The sequence below is a fragment of the Copadichromis virginalis genome, linkage group LG16, assembly GCF_057382275.1.
Source record: "Copadichromis virginalis isolate Kocher_CV1m ecotype Utaka linkage group LG16, C_Virginalis_male_GT1.1, whole genome shotgun sequence".
Taxonomy (NCBI): Eukaryota; Metazoa; Chordata; class Actinopteri; order Cichliformes; family Cichlidae; genus Copadichromis; species Copadichromis virginalis.
In genome coordinates, this window is record NC_140633.1 from 18,144,673 (window position 1) to 18,164,457 (window position 19,785).

Below are 19,785 nucleotides of genomic sequence, written 5' to 3' on the forward strand. Positions count from 1 at the left end.
ATAGGACTGAAGTCAGGTGTGATCAGTTGTGTTACATTTATCTGCATTAGAAATATGGGTATCTAAATTTAGAATTTAAGAGCTCAGTGTTTGCTCCCAATTGATTCCTAATATATTAAGTTTCAAAAAACAGTAGGAGATTTTATAATTTCCTGTTTAGAGATTTACATTTAAAAAAAAACAGCATCAGTTGGTGCCAGCCTTCCTGCCACCTGTTAAATCTACAACAAACTGCACTACAAGTGGAGTAGAGTAAATATTTAGCATCTACAGTTTAGGCATAAAGTGCATGTATGCATGACCAGCCTGTGTTTGTCCATCCAGGGGCACACAGGAATGAAAGCGTGTGTTCTCACATGTGTGACCTCCTGTGTCCTAGAATGTTGCCTCCACCCAACCACACCCACTCTCTCTCTCCCTCTCACTCACACACACACATGCATGCACGCACGCACACGTACTCCAACCTAGACAGGCCAGGTTGCCAGAGCTACACAAACTCCCACCCATTAGCGGCAGGATTCCAGGATAACCATGGCAACCAGTCTCTCACCCCCGAGGAGACGAGCAGTAGAACTGAAAGGCTCCATTCAATTTCCACATCCCAGTACAGCACACACAAAAGGACACACATGCACTCTTTTTCACACACCAACACACACTCACCGACAGGCACACTCGCACACATTCACGCAGACACACAGACATGGACACGTCCAACGCAACCCACTTGCTCTAACAGCCTCGCAGTCACTCCAGCCTTCCCTGCCTGCCTCCACTGGGGTGAGTGGGAGCTTGTTAGAGAGACCGCACACTACATCCTCTCACCCACGGTCCTCAACTGCACATACACAGCGCACGAGTGAAACATTAATTACACCTCACTCATGGTGATTAGACACACTGTTAGAGGAAGATGACAGACTTTATTGTATGCACAATGATGATCTTTCTCTACCCCGGAGGCTTAAAACATCTTATCAAGAACTGTACTAGGTTATATCATCTGAGTGCATCCGGCATGTGCGTTCCTGCCCCCACCCTCCTGCCCCATGCTGTTATGTCACACGGCAAAATACAAGGAGGTGAGAATGGTATCGTGTTGAGTAATTTTTGTTGACACCTCTCGGAAACACGTAAAATTAAAGTTATATGAGAGGGGAAAGTGTTATATGATAAGAGACAGAAGTGCTTTCAGTTTACAGGCTAATAAGGATGTAGCCTCCATTCCACTTGAATGAGAGCAGCATGCTCCCCAAGTCTTCTCAAACAGTGCTCCCTGGGTTTAACCCAGAGAAAAGAGAAAAGGTTAATGACACACACTGGGAAATCAACCTCTAAGCATCTCAGATAGCATGAGAGAAAGTGATAGTGAGGTATAGGTGGAAAAGAATTGGTAGAAATCGGCAGTGTGAGATGATAAGCTCCTGAGAGAGAGAGAAAATGAAGACATGAGAAGGCAGAAAGAGACAGTCACAGAAATATAAATGACTGACAAAACAGCTCCAAAACACAGGGTGTTGATTATCTCCTGTTCACATTAGAGCCCACACAGACCATTAGATGTGAGCCCAGCCTGAATCAATTTGAAAATTATCTATTCAAGAAAATCTTGAGTGGCAACCACACAGCACTCAGCCTTTAACCAACACAATGCAGGTTGTTTTCTGTCATCTTCGAGGGAGAAAGCGGGGAGGTGAGGATGTGTGAGAGGGCTGCAGCGTCTTGTTAGGATGGACGGACAGGTGGGAAGACTGGCAGAGATGGGGTCGGGAAATATTCCGAAAGGGTGTGGTGGTGGTGGTGGTGGTGTTGTTTTAGAAACAACGTAGGAGAGAAGGAGAAAGGTCTGGAACAAGGGAGGGAGATGGAGGAAGAGTGAAGCAAGGCTGGCACTAATGACGGGTGCGCCCAGGGCCACACGAGTACAGCTGTCTCCCCTCCCAACTTCAGCGATGTCAGATCGGCATAATAAAAAACCCAGTGTGTGGGTCTGAGCTAGCAGCAACAGCTGGGTGGCTTAGTGTAAGAAAATAACAGTGAGCAAGGGAGAAAAGAACAGCGATAGCAAATCATCTATGTGTTGAACTTGTTGACTTTCTTGAACAATTCCCAGGCAAGCGTAGTTTAGAAAGGCGCTTCTTGTGAACACTTCATTGTTATTGGCAGCCTCTTCTTGGACAACCCTCTCTGCTTTGATTGGGCTTCCAAAGGATGATGTCAGAAAGTGTCCAGAGTGCTCTGAGTCACACATGCGAACACCCTACCCACCACCTCGTCTCTTTGTTTGTGCCCTTTGTGGCCTCGCGAAGAGGATGTTCTTATAAACACAACATGATGTCAGGCACGCTTCTCCATTCCTCGTGTCACACCCAGTCCCTTATCGCTGATGCCGTACGCCCAGGTCTTACAGGGCTTAACCCAGAACACAGGAAGCTCAAGGATCGCCTCTGCAGAACTTGATCCTCGCATATTATCTGCTCTTTTATTTGATGGACCAACATGTAGGAGGATATCTGCCTGTCTGACTCACTCCTTGTCTGTCTGACCACCCCCACCTTCTTGCCTGCCTGCAGTCTCATTGTGTCTCTCGCTGTCTATTTCTCCTCCTCTCTTGCTTGTGTTTGTCTTAATCATTGCTGGGGTGATGTGGGCCAGGCACAGCCACTGGATAATGTGATTAGAAGGGGCTCAGGCGCAAAGTCTCTCCTCTGATCATTTCAGTCACCTGGGACTTAAGTCCCATTTGTTGTGTGGAAAAGAGCCCTACTAAAATCTTCAGACGTGTTACTTATGGTACGTGAGCTTCACGTTGTTGTTAGCCTTGTTTTCTAAATGTTTGTGGGTTCAGAGCAACGGCCAAAAGGGAATAAGGGAGTGGGCATGGGCTAGGCCTGCATGTCTGTTGCAGTTTAAAGTGCTCGTATGTGTGTGTGTACATACATATAAATCTGTGATTGCCTTGCATCCGAGGATGCTGCGTGTGTTTTTCAGGCCTCCAGAGGCTCCACAGATGAATGAACCATTGGATCAGGTAAGCCAGGCGTTATTCCCCCAGCATGTGCTGCAGTTGGCCGTAGGGATTTTTTGATAGTGTGTCTACCAGGCCGAGAGAAAGTAAGGAGAGGAAGAGTGGCTCTTGTCAGAAAAAAAGATGAAAAGGGTTTAGATATGACAAGCGTGTCATTAATCGCAAGATTCTCCAGGCAGCATTTGTGTATCTACCTGCACTCAGTGGAAGGAACCAAAGGAATGGAATGGACTAGCCAAGGGAATAAGAGCGTGTGTGTGTGTGTGTGTGTGTGTGTGTGTGTGTGTGTGTGTGTGTGTGTGTGTGTGTGTTTAGTTCTGTGTTTCTGCTGCAGCTTCATTATTGCCCTATTCACTATTCCGTCTGTCGTTCCTGGCCGGGTACCATCACCCCCTCTGGCAGCTACATCCATGACAGGTACAGAGGGAGAGAAAGCACTCTGTATGAAGCAAATCTGTCACAGTGCTAACTAAAACATGTCATTGTGGTAGTGCTGTGTGTCTAGGTGCACTCATGTGCATGCCTGTACAATGTGGATACCTGATTGGAATTCAGGTTGTTATATGGAAGGGTTTATTTCATAGCTTTAGAGAAGGAAGGAGCTTTCAAAGAGTCGGAACAGCCGGTGTGTCTGCAAAGTGGGGAAATCGGGGGAAAGATGGGGAGAGGAATCAAGGCACAGCTGAACTATGAAACACTGCGAAATGTGTTCACGTCTGTGAGTCTGTGTGTGTTCCTGTTCTCTAGGGAGCCAACTCCTCTCTCTGGACTTGACTGAGCCCACCTGAGTCTCTCTCCCACCCCTCCAGCTGTTTCTCTCCATACCCCCAAAATCTTCCCCCGTCATTCCCAATCTCTATCCTCCAAATTTACTAGTTCCCAGTCTGTATCAACAATTCCTGTGCCACTCAAGCAAGCTTTTTAACAGCACTCCTGCAGTGTTGTAAAGTTTGTTTGTTTTGTATTTTTTTTTTTTTTTTTTTTGCCTGACTGTGATTTGAATGGGATATTGATGTGATTTATGGATAACCATGCAGCAAAGTTAAAGTTGAGCTTCAGCATAGATATTTTATGACTGTTCTACTTTGCACCAATGACTCTTGCTCCATGTTTTCTACAGAAACAGCTCCAGCTTTTAGACTGCGCCACAAGCAGAGCAGTAAATTCCCATATAAGGCAGAAGGACCCTTTCTAACCTCCTTCCTCCACCTCCTCCACTCTCTTATACCCCTTCACTCCTTCAATGCATCTAGCTCATACTGTCTTTTCATTTTCACCCCCTTTTCCTGTGATCGTTTTCTACTGCTATTCGAACGCACACTCAAATGTCTTCTAGAGGGCTAGAACAATAGTTCTGTGTCGTATGGTTGTTTTGTTTCGAGTACCAACCACTTGTGATTTTTGCATCAGCCGTACATTGCAATAACTACCTGCCTGAGCATCTGCATTGCTGGATATTTTTTCCCATAGGCTCTACAGTACAGCAGAAATTACACCAAAGCTGCAGATCAAGCCTCACAAATCCAATGGGAGGGATGAGGAGAGTGGGAAGCAGAGTGGGAGGTAGAGATGGATTGAAGGATGAAGATAGTGAAGACAGAGAGAGAGAGAGAAAACACAAATAGAGCTGATAAGACCTTCAGCAGAGGAAGTGTCATTCTGGGCCAATCCCCTGTGGACTCCCAGTATCCCTCTCTTCGCCTGCTGCAGGATGTGTCCTCGTGTGGGAATACACAAGGAATGTGGCCCCTTTTGTTTAGTGTGTGATAGGCTCCTGGTTGGCGGTCATTTGTGTGTCTTATGTGTGACAAGCTCCAGGCTTGGCAGAGGCTGATCAGAGCAACACTCCACAGTCCTTTCTGGGTAAGACCCTCCTAGGAAAACAATGACTGGTCCTTGTGGCTGCTATCTTTCAAAGCCCCTCCTTGGCTCATAGAGCACTTGCTCCCTGTGGGTTTTATTCATAAACTACGCATTAGACAAAGAGCTAAGAAGGCGTCTACATCAGTGGTTACCAGCATTTTATCTGTTACATGAACTCCAGTGTCCCATCGCTCCAGTTCCAAACATGTTTATTGGAAGTGATTTGGAACTAGTCTTTCAGAAACATTTCGGCAACCATTTTTATGCTAGTTACGTAAAAATAAAGTCGGAAAACTTAGTACAGCCCATGATTCAGTAGCTTGGAAAATCACATTAAGCAGCAATAACTTGCAGTGTCTCACATCATCACGGAGGAATTTTGGACGACTCTTCTTTACAACATTGCGTCAGTTCATTGAGGGTTGCTAGCATTTGTTTACGCCCAGCCCTCTTAGGATCACATCACAACATTGTCAAATCAGTGACTGCACGGTGCACTGGTGCTGTGGCTGCAAAACAAGCTCAAGTCATCGCGACTCCACCACCGTGCTTGAGGAGTTTGTGCTGACATGCTGTTTTGTTTTCACAAAACATGGTGCTGTACATCATGGAAAAACATCTCCACTTTGATCTCATCTGCCCGAACATCGTACCAGAAGCCTTGTGGTTTGTTCAGATGCAACTTTGTAAACCTAAGTTGTACTGCCATGTTCTTTATTTCTAAGAGTAGAAATGTTCAAAAGCATTCCAAACAATTGTAATTGTACCATGATGAACTTTAACATTCAACATCAACTGAGGTTTCGAGAATCTCTGATAAAGCTTTGAGCACTGCACAAGGAAAGCATTTATATTCAACTATATTTATAGACCTTCACATTGCTAATAATCGATAAGGGGTATTGATTATAAGCATCTGGCTATGTCTTTCCCTTTTACTTTGTTTTTCAGTTCCATAAAACTGTATTTCATAACTGTAACCTGCACACACAGAGGCTTCCCCGAGGCTAATTAGTACACAGACCCATTTCTCCAATTTAAGCCAACATGTTGTAGAGTTGCTAACCTGTACCTGGTTGGTACTCAGTAATTTAAAATAAATGGGTTTAATCAAACCAGCTTAGTATACAAAAGAGATATCTCCAATTCATTCAATGTTCGCCTGCATTAAAAATGTTTCTCATTTCATTCACTACACTATAGCTAATTCAGAAATGCACACTAGGTTGAACGTTTCTTTGCAGGACCACAATTTCAGTGTGGATTGTTCACCCCACTGCAGAACTGTAGTTCTCTTCGCCCAAGGCGTTAACAAAAGAACAACTCCTGAAAGGTCTTTAAATAGATTCTCTAAAACTGTCGAAGCTTACCTTGGCCTTTTACGCAATAATACGTCTACACACAAAGACATTTGGGCTCCAGGCTACATCCTACACTCGGATTGCTAAAGGAACATGATTTCTTTATGAGAGCTTACTGGGCAAGAAAGAGATTCGGACATGAGTAGACAGAAAAAAAGAAGAAGAAAAAAAGGCAAGGTGAGGTTTATTGAAGAATTCATGGCAGTTTCTTTGCCTCTCGGTAGCCCTCGTGTTGACAGTCTTTTGTTAAAACACAGTGATGCACACATTATTGTAGAAGTCAAGACTCAGCACCTGAACGTGCTTTACATTAGATATCAAAAAGAAGCTTTTATCATAACTCTGAATAAAAGAAACAAAGGCCATCTTTGGCACAAAAAATGAACATGATGGGGAAAAAATGCACCTTTTTTGTGTTTTTAAATTACCAATATTTGGTAACTGTTGGAGTTCTTGTCATAGTAAAAACCAAAAGATTGCAAACAGATGTCACTTCATTTTGATTGAATGAATTTGCTTTTGGAAAACAATCACATCTTTGGTTCGGTGACCTATTTCTAAGATTCACAAATTCTGTAGTTAAGCAAAACACAGGCAAAAAGAGGCAGGGGAGTGGTGAAGAATGGATGTTTAACAATGTTGTTTGATATGTTTTCCTTTCTTAACTATTTAGAAAATCCCTGCTGTAAAGATGTGGCCATTTCTCCATAAAGTATGAAACGTTTGGCCTGAATTTGAACAAAATCGCATCAATTACAAGACAAATTCCCACCCTGACCGAGACGATCGGGCTCGATTCGTCAGCCTTGCGTGGAACAGCTGCTGTGCTCTGGGTAAAGGATCCCTAACATCAACACACTGCATTGTCTGCCACAGAACATGCCCACATGTACTGACATTTAAAAATAAAAAGTGAAACAGACAAATGTGTCATCGCAACTTGTCACCAAGGACGGAAAGAGTGATAGACACTGTTAGTGGGTACTTTTCCCCCCTCCCTTTGATAGACATCACCTTGGTTTAAACGGAAGGGCGTTTTCTCAAAGTGAAGTCAAGCCCAAGACTGCTTTGCTTTCAATCAGAACCAGTGATGGTGAGTCAGACACAGGGGTGGGCTAAAACAAAACTGAAAAGGGAGCCAGGGACACTCGCTGAACTCATAAAACTGTCTGTCCTTACAGCCAGGCAGTTCACATCACAGTGTGTGTTTGTGTGTGCCTATATACTGTATATATTACCCTGTATTAGGAGAGACTCCCTACCAGTGAATAGAACACTCAAGTGTCTTCAAGTTTTCTCCTATACTGCTGCTCTGCTCACCTAAACACTTGAGTTTTAACGCAAACATGCTGACGTGTGACAACCAGCAAAGCAACTGCCACTGTGTGTTAGATCTACAGGACTAGCTACCTGCATTCAACTGTTACACACAAAACAAAAGAGAAAAAAAAAATCGCATACAGACTTTTTTCTTCTCTGAGAGAACCATGTGATGTACATTCAGATCACTCCTCCACCTTGGTCTGTTGTTCGGCGCCCGGGGAGTGTGAACTCTGTCTCAGTGTCTGATCTTTGTGCTAAAAGAAGGCGACACCGCGGTCAGTCACACAGGAAACTGAAAAGGCAGACAACCACACATCCTGCCTGAGCTTTGGAAGAAACACTTCCTCCTTAAAAGTAGCAAGTGCAAGTACTAAAGCTCTCTCACGTGAAGGCAGTGAGGCGATGCCAAGAGATAAACATGATACTATATACGTATCCGCAGAAGTTTAAAGCCTAATATGGCAGATGTGTGCTCAGATGTCTCTGTAGGTGGGCGAGGTGGGGAACGACACATTTTCACCGTGATCTTTGGAGAGAAATTACATTCACAAAAATTTCAAGTGAATTAAACAGAAGTAACAAAGCAACATCAATAGCCTGAGGCTGCGCGTCCATCGCAGACACAAGTTTGAAGATATCAAAAACAACGCGATCTTCACTCCAAGATCAAAGACACTGGTAATGGCTATAAGTTGACCCTGAGGTCCAAAAGATTATTTGCCAATAGGCACCTTCTGTTCACTACTTTTGTAGTGTTGCTGAGAATGAAGGTAGTGCTCAAAGAACAAAAAAAACATTGCAGGAGCAGATCCGTTTCTCACTCTCACCAAAAAAATCTCAGAAGTGAAGGATGGTGTGCATCTTGATCTCACCTTCAAACTGGCAGTGAAATGGATGAGACGAACAGTGGCTCCAATGCACTATGGGAACGGTCTGTTTGCTAATACAGATGAAACTCTCCTCCCACTACGCTATTATCTTCTGACGAATGTCACATAGATATTTCCCTATACAGTCTGCGCGTCTCCACTTCAGACAAAACACATTTAGAAAGAAAAAAAAAATAGTGTACAGCTCTTGTACAGCATTACAACAATGCGGTGGAACTCAGCAGCTTTCCACAAAACAGTCTTCATTTGTTCATTTTGGTATCTGCCTGTGCGTCTGGCCCACAGCAGCCGGCACCCTGGTTGCCATCAGGGCTTTTTGGCTGCTGTTTTGGCTTTCCCGTTGGGCCCTGTTTTGATCTGGGTCATCTCTACATCTGTCAAGGCGTCAGGAGGAAGGCACGAGCGCATGCGTTCAATGGTTCTCTGGTAAGCTGCCCTCTCCTGCTCCAGAGAGCGAATCATGTGCTTCATTTTGCTCTCCCGAGAAAGGAAGTTCTCCATGCTCGTCTCCAGAGTCTGAATCTTTTGCCGCGCAGCCTGGAGGACACAAACATTGTATGTTAGAGCACACAGAGTACAATGTATAGACTAACATTTAAACAGGAGGTGAAACTAATACAGGTTACAAAATACAGTTACAAAATCTCAGAACTAAACTAAAAGTCTAAAAAGGAAGAATTTGTAACTTGTAGTCACACGATAGCACGTGACCTTTTTAAAAGTGCAAATCAAATATGATTTTATTTCTTACAGAATCACAAGCACTTGTTAAATGTTGTACGAGCAGATTTCCAACACCATAGGTGTGACTCAGACGAGACAGATGGGACAGTAAATAAATATTTCTTTAACGTGTATTTATATGAAGACCATCAGGTGTGACTTTACTGGTTCTACTTTAAACATTAGTGAAGCGATATCTGCAGAGCATGCAGCATTTAGTCCCTTTGTCTTACAAACACTGGTACTGTGTTTTTAACTTGTGTTTTAGTGCCATCTATAGGTAGTTTTAGGTACTACTACTGGCTTCAAAATTGTCTCCACACAGTGACACTGGGTTAAAATGTTTACCTCAATTATATCATAGTCACGTCAAAATTAAGTAACACCCGGCAGGGGAGTGGGTGGGGCTGGGGTCTCATAGAGGTTTGAACCTTCACTTCCTTACCTGAAGTTTTTCCAGCAGCTCCATATTTTGCTTCTTCAACTGCGCATTTGTCTTCTCCAGCTTGTCAAGCCGCTCAGAGTCATCAGGCAGTGGTCCAGATTCTAACATCTCATCTTGTAGAACGTGGTACTCCACTTCGTATGCTTGCAGCTGCTTTGAGATGTCCATCTCCATTACCTGGCCATCAACAGACAGATAGATGCCACTGAAAGACAGCTCGTTATCGTACAACACTCTGGTACCAAAACATTAAGGTCAATGGAAATGCACCTGCATGGAGTGTTCATCAACAAATAGCCACAAAAAGACCAAAGTGATCTTACAAACAGCTTCAAATCACGTGGGCACCTTTCTGAGGTAAAAGCATATTCTGAAGCTTTACTGACACAGGCCAAGAGACTGGTCATCGACCCCCTGGCAATCACAAGTCGCTAGGGAACAAAGTGCATTCTTCGACACCAACCATGAATTTCAGTTATTTAGTGGTTGATGGATGTTGTAAGGATTTGAGCTTTGAGCTTTCACTAGTATCAAATTTGGGCCAGGATGCACTTCCAAGTGTTACTGTTTGTTTAATAATCTGGCACTGTAAAAAAAAAAAAAAAAAAAAAAAAAAAGGGCAGTTTGTGTACCTTAGCAATGGTCTGCTCCATCTGTGTGTGGCTGAGGGCGGGGAGTGTCGTTTTCAGATAGTCCACAATGCTCTCAAAGCTCTCACACTCAACTATCTCCCCCTCATGGCTGCCCAGCAGACAGAGGGCCACTTTAAAAATCACCTCAGACCCCTCGACAAACACAAAATCTGAAAAACAGGCAATACATAAACCAGTAGTGATTTACGATGTTTTTCCTCGAGCTGTAGGGCTTAGCAGACAATTCAATTATCATATCCAATTTTGCATGTGAGCAAACAAACCATTAATCTAAAAAGAAAAAGTAAAAAAGATATGTATATACCAAAGATCCGGGACACAAAGCCGAGTGGGAATTGCGAGGCAAAGAGCGTGAGGAACCACGGCGCGGCGTAGAGGCTCGGGCAGATCTCGTGCTCCTCAAAGTGGTTGTACAGCTCACGGTGATAGTCGTGCAACAGCCTGGTGAGCTGGTACATCTGAATCTGCACACACACATAAACACAGAAGCAGGTCAAAACATGCTGCGTCAAACTGGTATGTCAGGACTTGTTAACAGAATGTCACAGAGCAATCCAGGAATCACAAGCTGGCAAGCCAACTTTTATCCAAACACAGAGCCCTTTAAGTATTATTATTTCATAGACTTGCTCAGACATGCGTCACGGCCAGACATTTGATGATCTGTGCTCTTTAACAGCACGTTAGTCAAAAGTACAACCAATAGAAAAAGGAAGCAGAAGTTAGCTCAGGCTAAAATTAGACAGTTATCAAGTTTTACAATTTCCTGACAGTTAAAAAGAAAGCAAGTAATACCTTTAGCTCCCTCAAACTGAGCCACTGTGCAGAGAAAACAGACGAAACTCCTCCTGACTTTAAAAACTTTGGATTAAAAGTGTAAACCCTGCAGGGAAGAGAGACCTGGCTCAGCAGTTACCTGAAGCGGATTAAATATTACCACGCCTGCTGATGCTGTAACTGCAGCGAGGTCAGATGATGTTTAACAGATACAGAGCAGGAGTGGTTTGACTAAGAGGTGGAGACACTTAACTGCTGTTTGCTCTTGGTAGCTAATAAAACCCACACAAGGGTTCATGCAGCAGTAAGTAACAGCTAAAAGTGAATGTTTACAGCATTATAGCAGTTATGCAGTAACAAGCATTTGTTACTGTATAACTGTTTCGAATAGATTGGAATTTGTTTAAACTGAACGCCACCTTTGGCAATGGACATTTGCATGTGTAATTGTGCACAGCATTGTCTTTAAGGTCAGCGGTGGCACTGGAGCTTAACATTTGCAAATATTCCTGCAATACATAATGAACACAAACACTGGACATTGTGACAGAATAAGTTGTTCATTCCACCCACTGACCTGCAGAGAGACCATGTCGGGTCTGTACTGCCGCCTTATGCCGAGGTCATACATGAGAAACTTCAGCATGTCAAAGGCCTGCTCTTCACCCATGTGGAGGAGCAGAACTCCAGCCACAAAGCTGATACCCTGGCAGTAGCCAACCTGTGCAGCACAAGAATTTAAAAAAAAAAATGTTTAAAAAGGGGGTTATTGCAAATTTCACAACAATCATTACAGTACAGGCCTTAAAGTGAGCCACTGTGGGGATTACAGTATGTACCTCTGTATCCAGCAGAGAGTAAGCTTTCAGGAGGTTGTAAAGGGAGAGCTGTCCAGCGCCAAGCTGGGCTGAGAAGTACTGGTGGGTGGGGAAGGTCCGGCCTAATCAGAGAGAGATAGTGAGAGTAAATGTGAGAAAAATAACCAGGAATTGTTGTTTTCTGGTTAACACATTAAACTACGAGCAACAATACTGAAGTGACAGCTCTGAAAACAGTCGCCTTTGCTGAAGGACCAGCTGAGGCCATCTTCAGATTTCCGGCCTTCCTCAACATATATAATCATAAACAGATACAGCGTGTGTCATGTGAAAAAGAAAGTTTCTCTGTGAATTCCTGTCGAAAACTAAGCATAACCTTACTGTTCCCATTGGAATTCAGAGGTTCTGTAGCAGCCAGAAGCTAATTAATATATATATCAGATGTTTATATCAGTTTGCTGGTCTGGAGCTTTCAGGTGTGTTAACACAATACCACAATCTTCCCAGGAGTGGACGTACCAGCAAATTCACCAAAAGGTCAGACTATATAATGTTCAAAGAAGCTGTAAAACACCTGAGAGCTTAATCTCAAATCTTACAGGCCTCAGTTAGCATGTTAAATGCTCGAGTTCATTACAATCAGAAAAAGAATGAAGTATTGCAGCTTGTTTTGAAAGGTTTCCCAGACTTCTGCAGTCCTTTGTCCTTTGGCCATAATGCACAGCACCACATTTGGCAAAAACCAAACACAGCATATCAGCACAATATGCTGTGAGGGGTGATGATTTGGGATCGTTTTTTAGCCACAGGACCTGGGCACCTTGCAGCCAAACAAAGTATTCTACAGTCAAATGTGAGGTCAAAACTGAGCCATGCAACAGGGCGATGATCACAAGCACACAGTCAAATCTAGATCTTACACCAGATTGTTCATAAACAAATGCCTGAAAACCCCAATGAAGTGAAGCAATGTTGCAAAGAAAAGTAGGCCAAAATACCTCCACCCTAATGTGAAAGACTGACAAACGTATACATGTTAAAGGAGAGTCTACAAACTGAATCATGGGGTGTACTTTCTTTTTCACATAGACACAGAAACCTTTCTACATGCATAGATTGTATCTGTATCTTCGATGAAATTCGTGGGTTTTTGTGGTCCTGTGCACACCTAAATCGACCAGAATGGCATGCTGCTGTGCGGTGAGCTGCTTGAGGAGGTCATGGTAGTGGGTATCCAGGGCTAGCTGACGTGGCGGGAGTCTGTGACGCAGCCGGTGCTGATGGGAAAGAAGCAACCAGACTTCCCCGCGTCTGCTCTTTGGAACTCCTGCACACAAAAAACCAGAACAGAAATAAAAGAAACAATGTTAACTTACAATGTTTTTTGTCCTGTGGGGAGTTTCAGATTTATTTATAGCGCTGTTTACATGCCACTGGTGATACGGTTTTCTTTTTTTCTTTTTTTAGTGCCTCTCACCTTGGCAGAGGGCACGATACATTTCTTCCTTGTCTTGTGGGACCGTTGTTCTGCCCGGGGCTGTCAGTTTTCTCTCCCACAAAGCCTGTGCATCTTTGGAGCACTCGCTCACTTCTTGGTAGTTAAGCTTCATCTTGCGGATGTGCAGCTCATCTCGGCTCGCTGCAACAGAATGTATATGAATATATATATAAATATCAGTATAAAAAGCGACCGACTCATATTTAATACATTAAAGTCCATTAAAGACTCCGTTTTCAGAAAGAAACAAAAAATGAGACTAAAGGCCAACAACTTCGAAATAAGCCCCTATAACTTTGGATTTGTAGCAAAGAATAATGACAATTAAAAGATTTCATGTTCCAGAGAAAGCGTGGATACAAAGCATCGCGGCTTCAACCTTTAATCACTGGATAACATGGAAACCCTTTTCACATAAACGCAAGCCACAATGGGCATGGAGAAACTTACAACAGCATAATGGGAGCACAAAAAATAACAGAAATCATAAAGTATGATCACCATGCACGCAAAAAAAAAAGCTGAATCGAATGGTACAATAACCAGCCACCAGACGCATGCAAAAACATCTGCTTTTATTTTTATCCCAAATTCTCCTTTTATGTTGCTTACCTTCTATTAAACAGTTATTCACAGTTAGGTCCTCAGACCAGCATTGATGTCATAGTAGCAAACAAAGGGAAAGAGATGTGTTGGTGTTCAGAATATAAAAGCGACACATAGTACTTCTCCTGTCTGTCACTGGAAGCAACATATTTATTAGGTCCATGGTTTGATCTGGGCATTTACAAAATATTATGATCTTAGGTCTTTTCTTTAGCATTTTAAAGGGTAACTTCATTAATCATTCATTTATAATAAGATAGCTGTTCCCAATCGCCAAAAATAAAGCCCCAAAAGCCCCCAAAATAACCCACTTGATGTCATTTTTTAGCCATTTGTTTCCTTGGGTTTGCAAAGCTGCATCTGGACAATCCACTGTAGCACTACTGGTGCTATTATTTCAGTCTTTTTATAAAGGAAAATTGCAAGACTTCATTGTAAGCTACACTACCGCTTCTACATAAGTTTGTCTATCTGAAAGTGCTGCAAAACCAAAACTAAATGTAGCTTTGCTCAAGTGTCCCAAAACCAGTATGGCGTTACCAGACTTCTGAAAATAAACAAAAAATGAAAGAGCTTAACGAGCTGCTAACCTCAGCTCCTTTATCTCTGTCCATGATCATAAAGCTTCAGTTGGGAATGACAAGACTTTAAAGATTGGAGTACGGGGTAAGGGTTGAGTGTAAAGTTTAGATGACAGGTGAAGTAAAGAGACAGGAGTTTAAATTATTACTGTAATAAATATCTTCCTAGCTTAATATAACTTAACAATGATATCCAAGCTTTCAAGTTATAGATACTAACAGTTACTGAGGGGAAAAAAATACTTATATACACTTTGAAGTCTTTTGCGGTAATATCAATATCAGTCATAGTACCAGGCTCCACTCAAGTTCACTATACTTTGTGTAGAATTAACTAGTTAGACGCACCTTCAAGTCTCTGATTCTCCTTCTCCATACGCAGCAGGAGGATCTGTTGGTGGATAGCTGTCCTCCAGAGAGCCCGGTAGTCAGCTGCCGTCCTCTTTGACTTCCTCTCTGACCCAGGGTCGCCTGCCTGGGGCAGCAGCTGACCCAAAGGGTCCAGAGATGAGGCACGAGGAGAGAGAGGCAACAGCTCCCTGTTTTCGGAGTCGTCTGAAACACAACATCCAACACATGGTAAATATAGAAAATATATTGTTAAGTCAAAACTTTTGGGACAATGAATGCTAGAAAATAAAGATGGGCTTTCTGCAGTGATAGTTCACAGATTGTTAGCACTCAGCTCTGCAGCTGCACACAGGCATTCAGACTGCTCTAGCTTCTGATCTGCTTTGGTTTTACAGTGTATTAACAGTCTCACTGCTCCCATCAATGCAGCAAAAAACACAGCAGGGAGCTCCAATAAACCCAGACCAATTTTAACTGAACAGAAGGACAAAAAAAAACAGAATCACTTCTTAGAGACAGATGTTTGACTGTCAACATTGGAGACAAAACTCAAGAAAGCAGTCAAAAAAATGAAACTGTTTTTTCTGGCTTCAGTCAGAAAATATTCTAACTATATATGACTAAATCAGTCGTAAATAAAAATCATGATACAATTTTGCAATGCTGCTTGGTCAAAAACCTTGTTAGAGACTTATTCATGGGGGAAAACAATGGTACAAAGCTACTTGTTCTCCCTTTGCTCTTTTTCAACCCTCAGTCTTTGCATATAAGCCTGGAATTTAAAAATCTGTTTGAGGTACTGTCATTTCTTAGAAGAAGATTCGATCTGCCTTCTAGTAGATCTGTGGATTATACAAAGCTTTTACATTGTGTTTCTTGAACTCTTACAAGGATCGAGTTGCCAGACCTGTGTGCGGCATGGATGCAGATGGCTTGTTCATTGGCGATGCGACTCTAAGAAAGATCTTCTGTCTCCAGGAGACCCTGCGTGGGCTCAGAGGGAGACCCCCGCTGAACGAGTCACTGCTACAGCCAGACAGAGTCCTCTTCCTGCCTTCGCCATTGCTACGAGAGAAAACAGCAGCGTCAGTGACACCTGATAAACGAGTCAGGTGTCAGCTTACACAGACTCTCTTTTCAGCACACTTTTACAAATGCAGACACACAAACATAAGCACACATACACACAATGGTGGTAAAATAATACAAGCTCTCTGGACTGATAAAAAAATAGCCAAGATGAAACTTCAACATACTGCGCCAGCCACTAACTCCTTCCCAGTGTAAATGTTAATAAAGTAGCAAAGTCAGCATGTAAAAGAGAAACATCGGCCACAGCTGAGGTGCATGCACGTGTGTTCATCTGCTGAAAAAGAAGTTGGTTTAGTAAGTGGAAATGAAAAATCAGAACTGAAAAACTTCCCCACCTCGTAGCAAATGTTTTCCTTCCAACTCAGGAAATAAATGCCAGTAAAAGCTGACCGTGATGAACATTGTTGCAAGCTTGGCTGGTGCTGCTGAACTGAATACCGAACGTCCCATTTCTCATCCATGTCAACAGAGGTTTTCTACACAAGCGCACAATTACCAGCCTTGCAAGAGCAAAAGTGGGTTGTGAAAATTTAAGCAAATTTAAATTCAGTTCCTTTGAAAGTGCAGATTGCATTCTTTAGTCTGCACAAGAACAGAGCTTTTTCGCTTCTCGCTCAGTGTCGCTTAAACAGCTGGCGAGCTTGTTTAGCACACAAGAGCCCGTCGGATCACGTGGGCAGTGAAAAACAGGAAGTGACCTTGGATTGAAACAAATGGCACTGAGAAAACAATTGTTCTACACATATAACACTGTCTCTTTAACAGATTAAAACTCTTCCCCTGACCTACTACCTCTTGCTATGTTTTCATGCTCGCCAAGTCCCTAAGGGGCAAAGTTGTCATACAGTGCAATCAACAAAGCAAACTAGGCTGCGAGCACGTTGGAGTATTTAGATCAAGTGTCTCCAGTGCTGTGTCATTTAAACTTCTCATTCATCATCATTGTAAGCTGTGCTCAAAAACTTGCTCCTACTGCTGCACCATCAGGTATCAAACACACTATATTTGCTTATTTGTGAAGCTAACCATTAATAGCAACTGTTGAACATAAACGTATCAGGGAATCTTATTAGCATGACGAGTTAGAGTAGCAACTCTTGCACCAGTCAGGAAGGATGAAGGTTAAAGCTGTGAGACACAGTTATTAAAGCAAAAAGCTTGCAATGCACATGCAAATGCAACAAGGGAGGGATGCATCAGCATCCCCTGCTGAGAGAAACAGGAAGAGGATGGCTCCAGCTGCATACATGGTGTGGAAAAAAATGAAAAAGAATTTTATCCTAAGACAAATTTGCTTTGGATATACAGAAAAAGAGATACAGGGCAATAAAGCTGGGTGTTAAAAAGGTGTTGACAGCCAATGGGAATACTGCTACTGCCAGCAAAGAACAGCCTGTCCCTCCCACCCATCTCATTCCTGATGAAGTCCCCGGTATGGGGTGCATTTCAGTCTAAGCAAGGGGGGTTGCCTGAGCACCCCCCTCTCACCTCTTGAGGCTCCCACTGTCTGGAAGGGAGTTCAGGGAACCCAGTGAGCCCTGGTAAAAGCTTTTCAGGAAAGTGGGAGCAGTGAAGGAGGAGGGGAGGCTGAAGGTGGAGGAGGAGGACTCGCTCTCTGAAACACTGCGTGTTCTTGAAACAGCCACGGGACTGGGCGGGCCAAACATGAAATGCCCACAAATAAAGAAAAACATTACACAAAACAAAGAGCTTTCGGTCCAAGCACAGAAATGAATAAGGGAAAAAAAAACAAGTGGGGAGCTTATGAGGGATCAAAACAGTGACAGGAAACTTGTGATGCTATTGTTCGAGGACAGCGGGGCAGAAGGTGAAGAGATTATAGACTGATCAAAGTGCTGCAAATAGATTACAATGTCTGTGCACACACACTGTTGACGTGATTAAAAGAAAAGCAACCAGTTCTAATGATTAAGTTAGCATTAGCCATATCTTCAAACAAAACACAAAAGCTCAATCCAGCAAAGGCGGAAAGGGAGGGGATCTGTAAAACTGCAAAAAGGAACAAATTATTAACTCCTGCAAATATCACCAAACAGACGCAGAACCCTTCTTTAAAACTGCAGAGGGTGATTAACTGTAAACTAGCTTATATTTACCTGCTTTGCAGCAACTCTGAGTTAACGGATTGCTGCCTGCGAAGCAGAGTCTGTTTGTTCTGTATTGGCAATTGGCCGTCGAAGGAGATGCGTTTTTTCACAGGTGGATGGCTGAAGGTGTGAGCGCGCCGACGAAACTGAAAGCCAGCTTCCGGGTCTTCGTCCGGGAAGGCAGGAGGGGAACCTGGGGGGGAGTGACCAGGAGATTCCTCATCCTGCTGAAGAGGACAGAATGTGTAAGGCGGGAAGCAGTCAGTCATATTTATGACTTCACTGTTTTCCAGTGATGCATATTTAATGACATTTTATATATATATATATATATATATATATATGCATACACACACACATTTTTTTATGAATGGCTTAAATTTCTGTGGATCCTACAATCAAACAAAAAGTCAGTGACAGAAGGCAAAAGTCAAAAAGTGAAAAATCAGTCCATGTTTCACTGGAAGTTAAACCACACGACACAGCTCACAGCCAAGTTAAACACTCAATCGCACACTCACCTATTCAACCCACAGCAAGCCTCAGTCCATGGTTCAACTTTATACTCCACGCTATCACTCCGTGCTGCCTCATGTCTGGTGGCACAACTCCCACATCTATTGTATTCTAATGGCCAGTGTCCTGTGACTCACAACATCACACACCATTGGAGGACCTCGGTGACACGCAACTGTACACGAAAGCCCTCCTATCTCCTTCCATCATGCTTTTAGAGACCTCCCTATTTAAGATCAGGGTTAGGTCATGCTGCTGCTTTCAATGCGCTCTTTTTTTTTTAATGTAGCTGATGACATTAAAAAATTGAGGGCTACAGCTGATGACATTATAGACTGGAAAGAGGTCTGTTTGCAAATCACGCTAGACGATGATGTCATCTAACAACCTGATGCTGTTGTTAATTTTAGGAAAAACTGATGATAGAATTTTACTCAAATCAGAGACTTTTGCAGTAATCTCTCTTACGTCAGGGTCGAGAAGACAAATCCAGGCCACACGTGGCTCAGCAGATGCGTAACTGGACATCCTGAGTGGGATTTCCTTTTCACGAGCTCATCACATCCTGACAGAATCCCCACGAGACTACTTACTCATTTAATCCCAATCAAAGCAACTTTTTCCGGACTTTTTAAAGACATCTCAATGACAGAAACCTTTACTTGAACCTCATAAATTAAAATGATATATGTCACTCCATGATAAATGATCGCTTACATTTGTTAAAACCTGCAATAGCCAGTGTGGCTAATCATAGATAAAAGAAAGAGAAATAATAGCTTAATAAATTCCCAGACACTTGGAGCTGCCATTTGAAGACTGGTATTAATAATCGTCCTTACTTGGCGGTTAGTATTCTCAATAAATCTGATATGACAGTATTAACACATCCGGTGAAAAAAGTCACACATCTGCTACAAGGAGAGAGTATTTCATACTTTTGCGGCCTCAGTAAAACAAGTAACACTTCTTTTCTGTAGTTTTAACCCTTTAAAGTCTGTTTGCAGGTCTCCAGCAGGTTTGTGACTGTAGAGGCCGTTGTAATAATACCAAATTAAAATCATGATACAACACCAAATATTGCCTTTCAAGCTTATTAGAATTGTACAGTCTCTGTTTTTGCCTTATATGCTGTACTTTCATTGTATG

At 42.8% G+C, this 19,785-nt stretch overlaps 1 protein-coding gene across 4 annotated transcripts in view; it reads right to left on the reverse strand.

Annotated features, from left to right (window-relative positions):
• Window positions 1-6,422: 6,422 nt before the first annotated feature.
• tbc1d4 (TBC1 domain family, member 4) overlaps window positions 6,423-19,785 on the reverse strand; it is a 28,290-nt gene continuing 14,927 nt past the window's right edge. For 2 of the 4 annotated variants that reach the window (XM_085435677.1, XM_085435674.1), the window contains 12 exons: window positions 18,130-18,347; window positions 17,501-17,662; window positions 15,828-15,985; window positions 14,918-15,124; window positions 13,362-13,523; window positions 13,053-13,211; window positions 11,906-12,006; window positions 11,644-11,787; window positions 10,594-10,753; window positions 10,269-10,438; window positions 9,637-9,813; window positions 6,423-9,005 (listed from right to left, as the gene is read on the reverse strand). In XM_085435677.1, coding sequence (XP_085291803.1) covers window positions 8,775-9,005; window positions 9,637-9,813; window positions 10,269-10,438; window positions 10,594-10,753; window positions 11,644-11,787; window positions 11,906-12,006; window positions 13,053-13,211; window positions 13,362-13,523; window positions 14,918-15,124; window positions 15,828-15,985; window positions 17,501-17,662; window positions 18,130-18,347 — 2,049 coding nt within the window. In that variant the 3' untranslated portion in view covers window positions 6,423-8,774. The remainder of the gene's footprint in view (window positions 9,006-9,636; window positions 9,814-10,268; window positions 10,439-10,593; window positions 10,754-11,643; window positions 11,788-11,905; window positions 12,007-13,052; window positions 13,212-13,361; window positions 13,524-14,917; window positions 15,125-15,827; window positions 15,986-17,500; window positions 17,663-18,129; window positions 18,348-19,785) is intronic. The other 2 variants (XM_085435675.1, XM_085435676.1) reach the window with 2 other exon arrangements.